At 41.6% G+C, this 13,678-nt stretch overlaps 1 protein-coding gene across 3 annotated transcripts in view; it reads right to left on the bottom strand.

Moving 5' to 3' along the window:
- Positions 1–13,678, bottom strand: part of SLAIN1 (SLAIN motif family member 1) — a 62,391-nt gene that overhangs the window by 18,560 nt on the left and 30,153 nt on the right. The window contains exon 3 of one of the 3 annotated variants that reach the window (XM_047080898.1): positions 485–634. The exons of the other annotated variants lie outside the window; for them this stretch is intronic. Within the exon in view, the coding sequence (XP_046936854.1) occupies positions 485–634 (150 nt within the window). The remainder of the gene's footprint in view (positions 1–484; positions 635–13,678) is intronic. 3 annotated transcript variants of the gene reach the window in all.

Raw genomic sequence — 13,678 nt, 5'->3', positions numbered from 1 at the left:
AGAAAAACTGTAGGAATGGAATCACACCAATGCTGAGACAAATAAGGAAATGGCGAGAATTTCATCTCATAAGAAGCTACTGTGGGTATTTTTTTTTCCTGTGGAGCCCTGGCTTAATAAAAAGCTACCAGAAAAAATAAAATTTTAAAAATTAAGACATACAAGGTTTACATTCCTGAGTCATAATAAAAACACTTGAGTTGTGTTTGACATTTAATTTTAAAGGCACACTAGGCATTTGGAAATCTAGCCATATACGTATAGTTTTGCTAACCAGGAAAACTGCCTGTTGCACACACTTGGGAGCACACCAATGGTGCTCAAGCACAAAGGAAGGCTAGCCTTCTCGGTGCCCAAAGTAAGTGTGCAGCACACAATCTGTGTCACAAGATCACCCTCAACTTTTCAGTAAGAGAGGACAGGTGAGCTGTTTTTGGTGACTGAATGATAAAGCAAGCAGCTGGTCAAGAAGTTGAAATATTACCTGTTCTTTCAGGTGTTAGTATTGCTTTATTTGAGGTTTTAGAGAAGCTGGGAGTATTAATGCCATTGCTATAAGGGCTGAGTCTTGCAACAGGACTATAAGGAAAAGCCAGGGAGACATTTGAAGAGAAGAGACTCCGCCATCGGCTAGCTGTCACAGAAGCAGAAAATAAACAGCAGCAGTTAGCTATCCGGAAGCAGGTGCTTATTTGTCAGAAGGAGAAAGGGGAGAGGTTAAAAAAAAAATGAAAAGACAAAGCAACTTTTCATAAGGATAACTTAAATGACTTCCACATATCGAAGGTGAAAATACTTAAAAACAGGCAATTTGTGAATTAGAGTCCTACTGATACCTTCATTTAAGACCTAGGAATCAGCTTGATTAAAGCCAATATACCTGTGTAATAATGAAAACCTGTTTTGAATTTCTACATTAGAAATGCTTTCTATTTCCTATTTCTGCACAAGGATTTAAGTGTTTTGTAATAATATAAACGTTCAGTGTCCAAAAAAGCTCAAGCTTAAAAACTGTGGGGAATGTTACTGTTACCTATACACAGTCCCATATTTTTTCCTAAGGTTCATTTTCAACCCATTTAATATGGAAAATGTTGATCAAGCAATATTTAAGGAAACCTGTTCTTGGCTTACAGGACACAAACTTAAAGGAACTGCTGCATTTCTTAACAGCCCTGCATCCAAACCAAGGATTGTGGAAAAACAATACAAAATCGCAGAAGGATACAAAATTTAATGACAGCTATTTTTGATGGAAGGTGTAGAGATGAACTGGCAACTTGTTGCATTTTTTTTAATAAAAAACATTTTCCAGATTTTTTTGTATTGAACATGTATTACTTATGTAACATTTAAAGGTAGGATTATATATACTATTAATTTAGTACTTTAAGGAACAACAAGGAATTTTACCTACAACGGGCAAATGATCTAATTCTTCGTACACTGCTTCACCTGACAGAATTAACGTATCTCCCTCGGCCCAAAATGCCAACCCCTGCTATTTCCGAGTTCTTGGGATCATGCAAAAGACCTCAAAACCGTAAAAACTTGAGTAAGTCACACCAAGCATCACATAGTCTTCCTTCAAGGCATACGGATTACTTTGCTAAGCCAAATCCATTCTTCTAAAAAGCAATCACTTAGACGTGGACTAATAATAATAAGCAGGGCAGGAGGGAACAGATAAGAAATACAGAGGAGGTTAAATTTCACATAAAGCAGTTAGTTGGACTGTATTTGCTGGAAATCTCACCAAACCTGAAGCAGCAAGTATGAAAAGGACTGCCTGACTCGCATCCCCAGATCACTTTTTTTTAATATTTTTGAGAGAGAGAGAGAGTGAGAGAGAGAGAGAGAGAGAGAGAGAGCGAGCAGGGAAGGGGCAGAGAGAGAGGGAGACAATCCGAAGCAGGCTCCAGGCTCTGCGCTGTCAGCACAGAGCCCGACATGGGGCTCCAACTCAGGAACCGTGAGATCATGAAGTCTGACGCTCAATGACTGATCTACCCAGGCGCCCCACATCCCCAGACCACTCTTAATGAGCGCCACTAATGAGCCAGCGGATGGCTGAGGAGCACTTCAAACTGGGCAGTGCAGTTGAAGGGACAGAAACGATGGGGTGTGGGAGTCAAGAAAATAATCTGCTCCAAAATGGGGATACTTAAGAGCCTTGCAAAATATCACCAAGGTTATTTCAAAGAGCAAAGTGTTTCCTCTTATTTCAGCAAGAGTCGTCGAGGTAAGTACCGCCCCATTCCAACAATTACATGCAAAACAGCTCTTCCTCCTGCAAGTGAAAGAGGAAAGCAGCCACCTGCACAAGGATCACACTTTTCAGAATTCACCAGTGTCCAGAAGGGGACCCTGCAGCACAGCGTCACTCCTGACTGACAGCAGTCACCTCACTTACCCAACCTGTAATTAAGGGTGAGCTCTTCTCAAGCTCAGCCAGAGCAGACCCACGAGGCTGCCATTCCCCGTCCTGTAACTTCTAGACACACAAACCTGATTCCCAAATACACTGCAAAGTAGGGCTTGGTATGCAACACACCCAAGGTAGCCACTCCTGCACCTTTAATCTCTAGGACTCAAAGTTTCTCATTAAAATTCTATGTTAAAAAAAAAAAAAAGATAAATAGCTCTTTGTGACTGCTAACTTGCTTAACAGATGATGTCTGATCACTTGCCAGGCAAATTACAGTAACTGCGTGTTCTCACCCACAGATGCAGGCGACAATGCATCCCAAGTAAACAGCATTCACTACTCTGCACAATAACTACTGTGACCCAGCCTCCCAGCACAATGGTACAGTGATTGTGGCAATGACAGCAAGATCCTGACTAAGAACACAATTAGCATCTATTGCAAGAAAGAATGCTCTACATTGTCCTTTGGCATGGAGGCTTTTAAGAAGAGGGAGGAGAATTATCGTGGGGCAAGCTAACAAAACAACAACATTAGACTAGTACCCGAGGCTGTGGCGGAGGAGGAGAGGGGAAAGGACAGGAAGCCATCACATCCTACTTATTCTTCACTATGTAGCTGAAGAATTGTAGGAATTGTAACAGGAAGCATTTTTATTTTTTTGCTAATACTTGGTGAGTAAAATTCTACTCCCCAACGTAGGGCTTGAACTCACAACTCCAAGATCAAGAGTCACATGCTCTACCAACTGAGCCAGCCAGGTGCCCCAGAAAGCATTTCTATAGCGAATAAAACAAAACAACCTTCTAAAGGGCAATTTTATCTTTTTCAGTCAATTAATTTAATGGACTTTTCATATGAGGATGTTTTTTGAGAGGCTCAGGGATGATTGAAATGACCCTAAAAAAGGAGTAAGATGGCATTGCTAAAGAAGAAAATGGGAAACAAAGTTCTGAACAACAGTTATGTTTCCTTACACTCTACTGCAAAGTACTACCAGTAAGTAGAGGGCTTCTCAAACTTGGGATGAGGCTTGGGACTATGTATCTGCTTGTTCTATTCCAAGCCCTAGATATAACGGAGCTGGGCCCAAACATCAGGACATGCTGAAGGTTTTCCTTCCTAAATACCTTAATTTGGACAGCCTCCCAGGACACTCCTTCCCACATGCTCTCTGTAGTCCTACTGCAATTCCCTTGACCAGGATGCTCACCACCTCGCACCAGATGAATGTCATCTACTCCTCAAACAACCTCTAGCCGCCATCACCGTCCCTGGCAAGCCCACCCTGAATGTCATGACCAAAGCTGTGTTAGTAGGATACTAGTACTGCGGTGGCTTTTCATGGCACACAGGATCTAGAAGGCACTCCGGATCATCTCACAGGATCCTTCCCCACTGCCATGCCTTCCTACACACCTCTAGTGTTTCTGAACTTCCTTGCTAACACACCTGTACTGCAAAACCTTCTATGTTGCCTCCCTGATCTAACAAGCATCTTCTATGGAAATAAATGTGATTAGGTACTAAGGTATGGACTGAACCCTCATCTTTCTACAAAAAACAAAAATGGTCAATTATTTTCGGTACATCTTCAAAGTTGCCAGACTGAAAAAGTAAATTACAGATCTGTGAAGCTATTTTTGTTTTGTGTTTTTGTTTTTAAGAGAAAGGCAGAACTCACATGAGCAGGGGAGAGGGGCAAAGGGAGAGAGAATCTTAAGCAGGCTGCACACTCAACACAGAGCCCAATGCAGGGCTTGATCCCACAACCCTGAGATTATGACATGAGCTGAAATCGACATCCAAACATTCAACCAACTGAGACACCCAGGCGCCTCTGAAGCCATTTTTTGGAAATCATTAAGTATAACAACCCCCCCACCCCAGAAAAAACCTAATTCGATAAATGTTCCAGTGATGACAATAACAAGAAAAATCACAAAGGACAGATGATGGGATAGGTTTAAGAATCTAAATTTCTGGGGCGCCTGGGTGGCACAGTCGGTTAAGCGTCCGACTTCAGCCAGGTCACGATCTTGCGGTCCGTGAGTTCGAGCCCCACGTCGGGCTCTGGGCTGATGGCTCAGAGCCTGGAGCCTGTTTCCGATTCTGTGTCTCCCTCTCTCTCTGCCCCTCCCCCGTTCATGCTCTGTCTCTCTCTGTCCCAAAAATAAATAAACGTTGAAAAAAAAAATAAAAAAAAAAAAAAGAATCTAAATTTCTTTAATTCTCCAAACTGAGAATTATTAACAAATACCTTTCCAGCCCCAATGACATTCCTTCTATGCCTTGCCTAGATTCATAGCAAATATAGCAAATATTCAAATGTTTGTTGAACATGTAGGTCTCTGCATATAATCAAAATCAAACTTAAGAAAGCAGTAATTCACACGAAAGGAAAAAGAGTAACTGATCTAATGAGAAGCTCAGTGATCATCCTCAAAAGATCGGTAACTCCATGAAGCTAAACGAGTTCAAAAATAAAGCAGTGCTAGGACATCTTCTAGAAACAATTATTTTCACATTTTCTTCTCACCACAGGGATAGCCAGTTCAGTACTGAAGACAATGTCTGGCACACAGTATAAAATCAAAGTGCAATGCGGTCAAAATCTTGGTGAGTTTACTAACATTTCCTTATTTCAAACCATTTTATCATTCCTACCTTAACATCTAAATGGTTTTGCCCAATTTCTTAAACTTTATTAACTATAACTTAATATACACAGTATCTTTGAAGACAAAAGTTAGTTTAGACATTTCAGCCCAGCTGGATAAAGGCTCAATGAAGAAATATACCTGTAGGAGTACAACTCATTAATACTTCCTAATAGCCACTAAGTTGTTGAACTTTGTGTGTGTGAATCTTCCGGTTTCCACCTAAATGACTTTATATTACTAATGGCTAGGGCCTATGATCAGGTGATTGACACATCAAGATTTAACAGGAGTCCCTGCCTAGGGTGAGCTAGGTCCTGCCATGCTAGGTTGCAATGTTAAAGTGAAGGGTCGTGCCAAGGACACTAGTTGGCAGGAAGCCTTACAAGAAGGTGACAAAGCTTACTCAAATTCTTGAAATGCTACCATCTCTTACAATCAAAGGAACTGCTGGGGCGCCTGGGTGGCTCAGTCGGTTGAGCATCTGGCTTCGGCTCAGGTCATGATCTCACAGTTCATGAGTTCGAGCCCCGCGTCGGGCTCTGTGCTGACAGCTCAGAACCTGGAGCCCACTTCGGATTCTGTCTCTCCCTCTCTCCCTGCCCCTAACCCACTCGCATTCTGTCTCTCTCTCAAAAATAAATAAACATTTAAAAAAATTAAAAAAAAAAAAAGGAAACTGTTCATAAAACAGCTAAAAGAGGGTTTAGTAGAATTTCTATAAATGCTACCTCCAATAGTGCAGCATCTGAGTTGGCTGAGGAAGTCCTGGAGGGCAGTGCTCTTACTCTTTCTAGTAGCTTCTAACAGTACAGCCACATTTCTAATCCAGGTACCATGGTCTGAATGTTTGTGTCCCCCAAAATACATGCTGAAGTGCTAACCCCCAAATATGAAGGCATTATAGGTGGGGCTTAAGTCATGAGAACAGAACCCTCATGAACTGGAGCAGTGCCTTATAAAAGAGGCTCCAAAAAGTTCCTGAGCCCCTTCCACAACGTGAGAGCACAAGAAATCTGCAACCTGGCAGAGGGCCCCCCATGCCTGCGCATGCTGGCACCTGGTCTCAGACATCCAGCCTCCAGAGCTGTGAGCAGTAAAGTGCTGCCCACCTCCTCTGTGGGATTTTGTTTCATAGTAGCGTGAACAGACTAAGATATAGGGGGAAGTTATTCTGGAAAATAAGCCCTGATCTTCCCTACTTCCATCTTCTTTCTCCTTTCTCATTGACGAATAAGACTGTCAAAGGCAAAACTGCAGCCTGCAGAGGCTGGCTCGGTCTAATTTGCCACGTTCTCTTATCTATCTCTCACACAAAGCAGGTGATCCAGGACCATTGCTTTGAAAGACAGAATGATCACATGTTAAGAAATCAGTCTAAAGCAGCCCCTGTGAGTGTTTTACTTCTTCAGCTTTTAATAAGTCTGATGAAAACTCGTTAAAAGCAAATTTTAGATCTGTTGTATTAAAATTCACAGAACTGATTTCTAAATAACTTATAATTTTGTATCTCCTCGCTTGTGGCTCTTCTCAGCTACCCAAATTTATATTCTCCATCATTTCCTAACCCAGGATCTTCCCTGAGAAACTGGTCAACTATCATTTAAATCTTCACAGGCAAGACCCTGTGTACCCTGTGAGCCAAAAATAAAGTGGCATGCTCTAGCATTATGCAGACACCCTACATTTATAGAGCACAGCCAGAATCGTTCCTTCATTCAAAATTTACCAAGAGATAAAAACAAAACAAAACAAAAAACATTAAAGGTCAGTCTCGAGCAGTGACGCAAATATCTTTCAAAGACACACACAGCACATAGTTATTTCCCTGCTCCACAGTCGTTCTCAGAAATCTGGCCCTGATGCTCCCACCTGCTTTTTAAAATTCATTTCTCTATTCATTTGAGCAGGCACCCACCATGGGACTATAAAGTACCAGATGCTGCAGATACAGAGATGAATAAAATATGATTATTGCCCTCCTTTCCTTCCCACTCCAATTTCTGAAGACCAGCTAGTGTAGAAGGCAGGCAAGTAAGATATGCATATGATGCGATACAGTAAGTGGAAAAAAGGCACCGTGAAGTACACTCACAAAGTGAAGACCATGATTAACTTTCCAAGGGAGTCCAAAGACTTCACCAGGAGAGATTATGTTTAACATGGCCCTTGAAGGTTGAGGAGGTTATCCTACAGGGTCCGAGGCCATTCCCATTCCAGACAGAAATAACTTATGTGAAGCCACGGAAGAAGAAGCAGTGCGCGGTCAAGGAAGGGTGCGTGTTGTTAGGACTGAAGCACGGGGACACAGGAGAAGAGCTAGGGCTGGAGGATGGGTGGCGGCAGCTTCCGCACTGTCATTAGGAGGACGCGCTTTAATATTCAATTTGTGTTTTGACTGAGGAGGAGAAAGGCCTGGTCAGATATGTATGTTATGAAGACGGCACAAATGGCCATACAGATGGTGGACAATTCGGGCAGGGAGCAATGACTGGAAGACCAGTTAGGAGGTTTCACAGCAGAGTTGGTGAGTCATCACAAGGGATCAAACTAAAGTATCAGCAGAACATTTGATGAAAATATTTTAAATAAGCCACATCTGAGCTAAAGAGGAGATGTCTGGTGACCCAATGAATACAGGGAGTGGAGAAAAGGAGGCGGCCAAAGCTAATGCCATGGTTTCTAAAACACTGATGCCATCTACTAAGACAGGGAACATAAGATAAGCATGCTTAAATGAAAGGAAAAAAGCAGCTGAATTTGAGATGGTTATAGGACATACCTACGTGCTGGTGCCCACTAAGGGGTGGAGAGTTCAGGAAAGCAGCTAGAGAAAAAAAGATTCGGGGCACATCAACAAGTAGGTGTTACATGAAGCCACAGGCATGAATAAAATCACCCAAGAAGAAGGTACACAAGGAAAAGAGAAGTGACTTCAGGAACATTTACAAGTGCATAAAGGGAGACTCAGTAACAAAGACTGGGAAAGGCTGCAGAGTTCAGGGATGAGCAGAGCCCAAAAACACTAAAGATAATGAAGGGTTGCAACATGGACGCAGAAGTTACTATGGGATGATGACTAAGAAACGGCAACTGGCTGGAAAACTGGACCACTGAAGAGAGCAGATTCAACAGAGGAGCTAGAACGGAAACCTGTTTTAATAGGTCAAGCAGATGTAAGATGAGGAAGAAGAAATAACTCTTCCTAGAGAGATCAGGCTATAAAAATAAGAGAAATAGGGTTGTAGGTTTGCAGAGCATGAAACTCAAGGCAGGATAGTTCTTTAGGATAAGGGAGACCTACATACTGATAGAATGAGAACAGAACCAGTAGAGAAAACAAGAGTCTACAGAAAAGGGGAATGCACTGAACTGAGGTCCTGGAGATCAGAAGGAATGTGACAGAGAGGTAAGGTAGAGGGAACAGCCTTAGAAAAGGGAGAGTTATTTCTTCCTATGCAACTAGAAGGCAAAGCTAGTGAGGATACAGAGAATGCAATATTGGCCTCCGTTATCTGTAAATTAGAAGGCAATAAATATGCTCAGAAGGCAGAGGCTGGAGTAAAAGACCAGTGTAGTAGTAATGGTGTGGCCCCCATGGGGAGAAGTCAAAGTAATTGCCTAGGTGACGCTGTAACAATAAGGGAGCCTAAAAAACTATTTGAAGATATTAGCAAATGTTTTATGTTTCTGTAAAGGCATTTATGTCCTAGAGGTTTAGGTTTAGAGAGTTGACCACCTTAGTGACTGCAGGCTATGAGTCATTGGGGAATTTTAGAGATCTTTGGTAAGACCTTGGTAAAGGGAATAAAATGAAGGGCTAGATGGCTGTATTCAATACCAGTGAAACTCAGGGATCATGGCAACAGTCTCACACAGGCGTTGGCCAATGTTTTCTACAAAGGGCCAACTAGTAAATATTTTAGGTTTTGCTGGCCATATAGTTTCCATTGCAACTTCTTAATTCCACCATCATAGCATTATATAGCAGCCACAGGCAACACGTAAATGAATGAATGGGACTATGCACTGATATAACTTTATTTATATATACAGAGAGTTGAATTTCACAAAAATTATAGGTCATGAACTTTTATTTTTTCCAACCATTTAAAAATGTGAGCCGCTTTTTATCTCCTGGGCCATACAAAAACAGGTTGAAGGCCAGACAGGGCCACAATTTGCCAACCCCCAGGGTAACAGACATACCAGTTTAACAATACTCACTCTGGAGAACGCACAGGATTAGAACTGCATCATAAGGGTATGTCATGTGATGTGATATAACAATGATGGCCAACAGTGTACCTCCTTACTGTAATTTTTCATAACATATTATAATAAAGATCAGCAAAAGACTAAAAGGACCCTGGACTAAGAATCTAGATAGTAGAATTCCAGTCTCCATCCTGCCACATGCTAGTTCTCAAATGGAGCAAATCATGTAGCATCTTGCTTTTGCAGGGTTCCCACGTTTAGGTGTGTTTGTGGGACGATAACAAACAGGGCAAGCACCGGACAAAAGCTTGTGGCATGCATTCACACACTGAAGCAATTTTTTTTTTTTTTTTTAGAAGAGTGATGAAAAGTTAAAGCAAGTTGTAGCAAAATCATTCTCTAAACCCAGAGGGGAAATGTTCTAGAAGCTAGAAAGGAAGTGCAGAAATCTGCCCTTTTACTCTTCCCAATTCTCGGGCATTTTAACATGTCTTGTCAAAATGATGAGCATGCTTTCTGCATTACGTCTTCTTATCTAGACAACTTTACAGACTCAGTCTTTCAACTCAGAGGCAAAGTACTAAACCTTGAACATTCAACGATTTGATCAGGGTAGGTCAACGGCACTCACTTCTGTATCCAAAGACTATCTCAGAGGAAGCATATGTCCCAAATGCCACATTCTAACAAGTATCGTTTCTTCAAAACCACGGGCTGCTAAGGTCATGTCTCTGACTCTTAAATAATGGTGTTTTTTAACCACAGAGTCCTGCAAAGTAAGGGAAAGGGAGGAAAGGGGAGATAAACTTTCAATCCTCTGTTTTTATTCCTTCTTCATACAACAGGTGGACAGGCCTCAATACTAAGCCAAACAATCAGAGGAATCCCATGCATGGCCCTTCACAAACACCAGTGACAGAGTGGTCTAAGATCAGTGAATGGATAGGAGACACCTCCTCTTCTAAAGCTTGCTATTCTCCCTTATGGTGGCAGGAAATTTTATCCAGACCGCAGCATTTTGACCTAAACCCAAACACCACCACTCTATTTTCATGAACCATCGCCTCAGCTATAAATTTCCCAGGTGATCAGATTATATTTGTCCATACCTACAGGCGAGAGCCTATAGAACGCTTACATGTAGATGCACTCCCATGTCTGCACTAAACTTAAAGGGACTCAGGAACCTGGGTAAAGATAGTATTTTACTGGTTCTCTCATCAACTCTGACCAGACTGAAATACAAGGTTTCCGAAGGGCCTTAAGTTCACATTAAGCAGGCACTGCTGACTCGGCCCCAACCTGAGCAAGCCCCCTGGGGTAGGTACATATGGCTTGCAGCTTATCTGATCCTCTAGGTTTATTGGGTAAACTTGAAAAGCATTAATTTCTCCACAGCTCTCCATGGCCTGATGAATGAGCACACGGGACCGGGAAGTCCTGCTGCTTCTTTGAAACAGGTGTTCTTAAGTTCTTTCCCAGACACACGCAAAGTAAAGAGGATTCAAGCAGTATGCATTTGCCAGTGTATTCCTACAAGGAGAAGGGCTGCAGAAGTAGTAGACATCCCTCCCTGATTGGTATTCCTGGTGATTGTTTATTCAGGGCAAGTTAGTTGTAGTCCCCAAGACCCTCATTCTTCAAATTATAGGTAGAAAAACCTACCAGGTTAATTTGAATCTTTCCCACAGTGCTAGTTCATTCAACCTATGATGACAAACGAAACATTTTCAAATCAGTAACCATGGTATATGTACCCATACACATAGTATACATATATTTACTTGCTATATGTCAATATAACATGTTTGTTACATGTTAACACATATTCATGTTTATAAACATGTGTTTGTGTGATAGGCTAATATATATATACATATTTATTACATACGCTTAACATATATAATATATATGCATATTTGTTATACAGGTTTAATATACATGTTTGTTATATTTATATAAACATACAGCCCCAGAGCATTGTGATACTCAGTATTTAAACTTCCATTTGTATTCAAAATGTAATAACTTACAAAAACATGATATACATACCATCTTTCAGAAACGTCTAGCTAAAGAGGTCATTTACTCATATAAATAATACCTAGAGCTAATCAAGAAAGTCACTTTCAACATTAGGATTAAGTTTAAACAGGGCACCAGGGTGGCTCAGTCAGTTAAGTGTCCAACTCTTGGTTTCGGCTCAGGTCATGATCTCCCAGTCATGAGATCGAGCCTGGCTTTGGGCTCCACAGTGGGCGTGAAGCCTAAGATTCTCTCTCTCCCCATCCCTTTGCCCTTCTCCCATGAACGTGCATGTGTGCGTGCACTCTCTCTCCCACCCCCCCCCCAAAAAAAAGTTTTATATTAGGTTTAAAAGTAACTAGGGTGTTGTATACCTGCAAGGATTGGAAGATAAATGTTTAATTTTTGAATGAGAGTTATAAAACTTCACCATAGAGTATTATTTAACAACATTTATTCCATTGGGCTCTGTCTTTTATAATTATTCTTCATCTTGAATTTAATACATCAAATGTTTCCTAGGTCTTAATAGCAAAGTGAGACTTGCTGGTTAAAGTGTCTAGTCATCATCATTAAAGCATTAGGCTTTTCTACTTCTCAGTCTTTAACCAGTCTCAAGACCACAGGCTGAATGCTCTTCTCTCATTGCCACTACTGGATCTTCCTGTGAGTCTTCTCTAACCAGGACATGACCTAAAAACTGAAAAATGTGGGTTGGAAAGGAGAAATTCTCTGGACTGTCAACTTGTTTCCACTTCATCACTGGTCAGAACTGAAGCTGCCAACTCGAACCACACATGGATCTAAGACCGGAATGAGCCCTGCAACTCCACAGATCATCAGACTTCCCATCCCCAATTAGCAAGGGAGATTAGAAAACAAGTTTGACTTCAACAGTAATTATACTTCAAAGGCATGCTTAAAAATTCCCTTTTATAGAAGCTGTTTTTCTCTTAGACCTAACTGCTGTGGCTTTAATCAAATGTAAGGACAGGGAAAATGGCCACAGAATGTGAGGAGTCAGCCTTTGTCAGAGTCAGAAAGTCCTAATTTAACCTGAAAAGAACAAGGGAAAAGAATGACCTAATAATCTGCTCATGATGTGATAGTCATGCAGATTCTAAACAGCTGCTTCAAGTTGGACTACAGCCACCCCTGCAAGCCAGGACAGCCAGCTAGAGGAATTTCCAAGTTCTACATGGCAATAATGTGGTAAATTAAGGGGTGACTGGGTGGCTCAGTTGGTTATGCATCCAACTCTTGATCTTGGCTCAGGTCATGATCTCACGGTTTGTGAGTTTGAGCCCCACATCAGGCTCTGTGCTGACAATGCGGATTCTCTGTCCCTCCCACACCCGCGCTGCCTTGCTCTCTCTCAAAAGAAATAAACCCTAAAAAAAAATGAGGTAGGTTAAGGAAGATGCTACAGAGTCCAATTTCTAGAAGAAACAGTCTAGATTATCTCATGTCTGAAAGTGTTTCCTCTTCAGAAAGGATAGACTGGATAACCAATAAGAACCTTCCTGCCTTTGACCATTTGGTATGTTAGGAAACACAGGCCCAGCAGGCTACTAGAAAACCCTGTACATTCCTGAACGGAAAAGTGTTGGAAACAGAATTTGGATAATCCTTCCTCTTCAGCATCTCCTGGGCTAAAATACTTTCTTCCAGTAAGGGACACAATGCATGTGCTTACAGTCCATGGCAGAAAAGGCCTCTGACCCACTAAACTTGAGAGGTGGTAGAAAGTAAATACACACAATTAAGAATTTTGACAAGGAAAAAAACTTATTTTTTTGGCCCTAGAAGTAGCTGCTGCATGATTTTACTAAAATGCCTGCACATGGAAGAACATTAAAATATATATAAAGGTATAAACAGGTATCTCTTTCCCTTTCCCATCCAGATCCCCTTTCCAGGAGTTTTGTTTGAGAAGCTGGGGACAATAATACAACTACTATGAAAGTGTAACCTCTTTTGTTTATTTTGAGAGAGTGTGTGTACCCACAAGCAGGGGAGGGGCAGAGAGAATCCCAACAGATCAATGCAGGCTCCGTCTCACAAACCATGAGATCATTAACTGAGCCAAAATAAGAGTCCGACACTGAACGGACTGAGCTACCCAGGCGTCCCTGTAAGTGTAACTAGAAGCAGACAAACCAACCTCACCTTGTTGCCATCTGACTCCCCATAGTGAAAAAGGTTAGATATTTAGCCCATGTACTCTCTCTCTTCCCTTCCACTACCATCACAGTCCTATTTTTACATTGTCAAGGTTTACTGTATCTCCATTCTGTTCAATAGCTGTGATCAGGACAACTTTAAGGTCATCATCAAATGTTAAACC

This window comes from Lynx rufus, unplaced genomic scaffold (assembly GCF_022079265.1).
Source record: "Lynx rufus isolate CCGP_SWC_20201006 ecotype Redwood Valley unplaced genomic scaffold, mLynRuf1.p SCAF_1, whole genome shotgun sequence".
Taxonomy (NCBI): Eukaryota; Metazoa; Chordata; class Mammalia; order Carnivora; family Felidae; genus Lynx; species Lynx rufus.
Note: the sequence above shows the minus strand (reverse complement) of the source record. Positions and strands in the feature narration are given on the sequence as shown.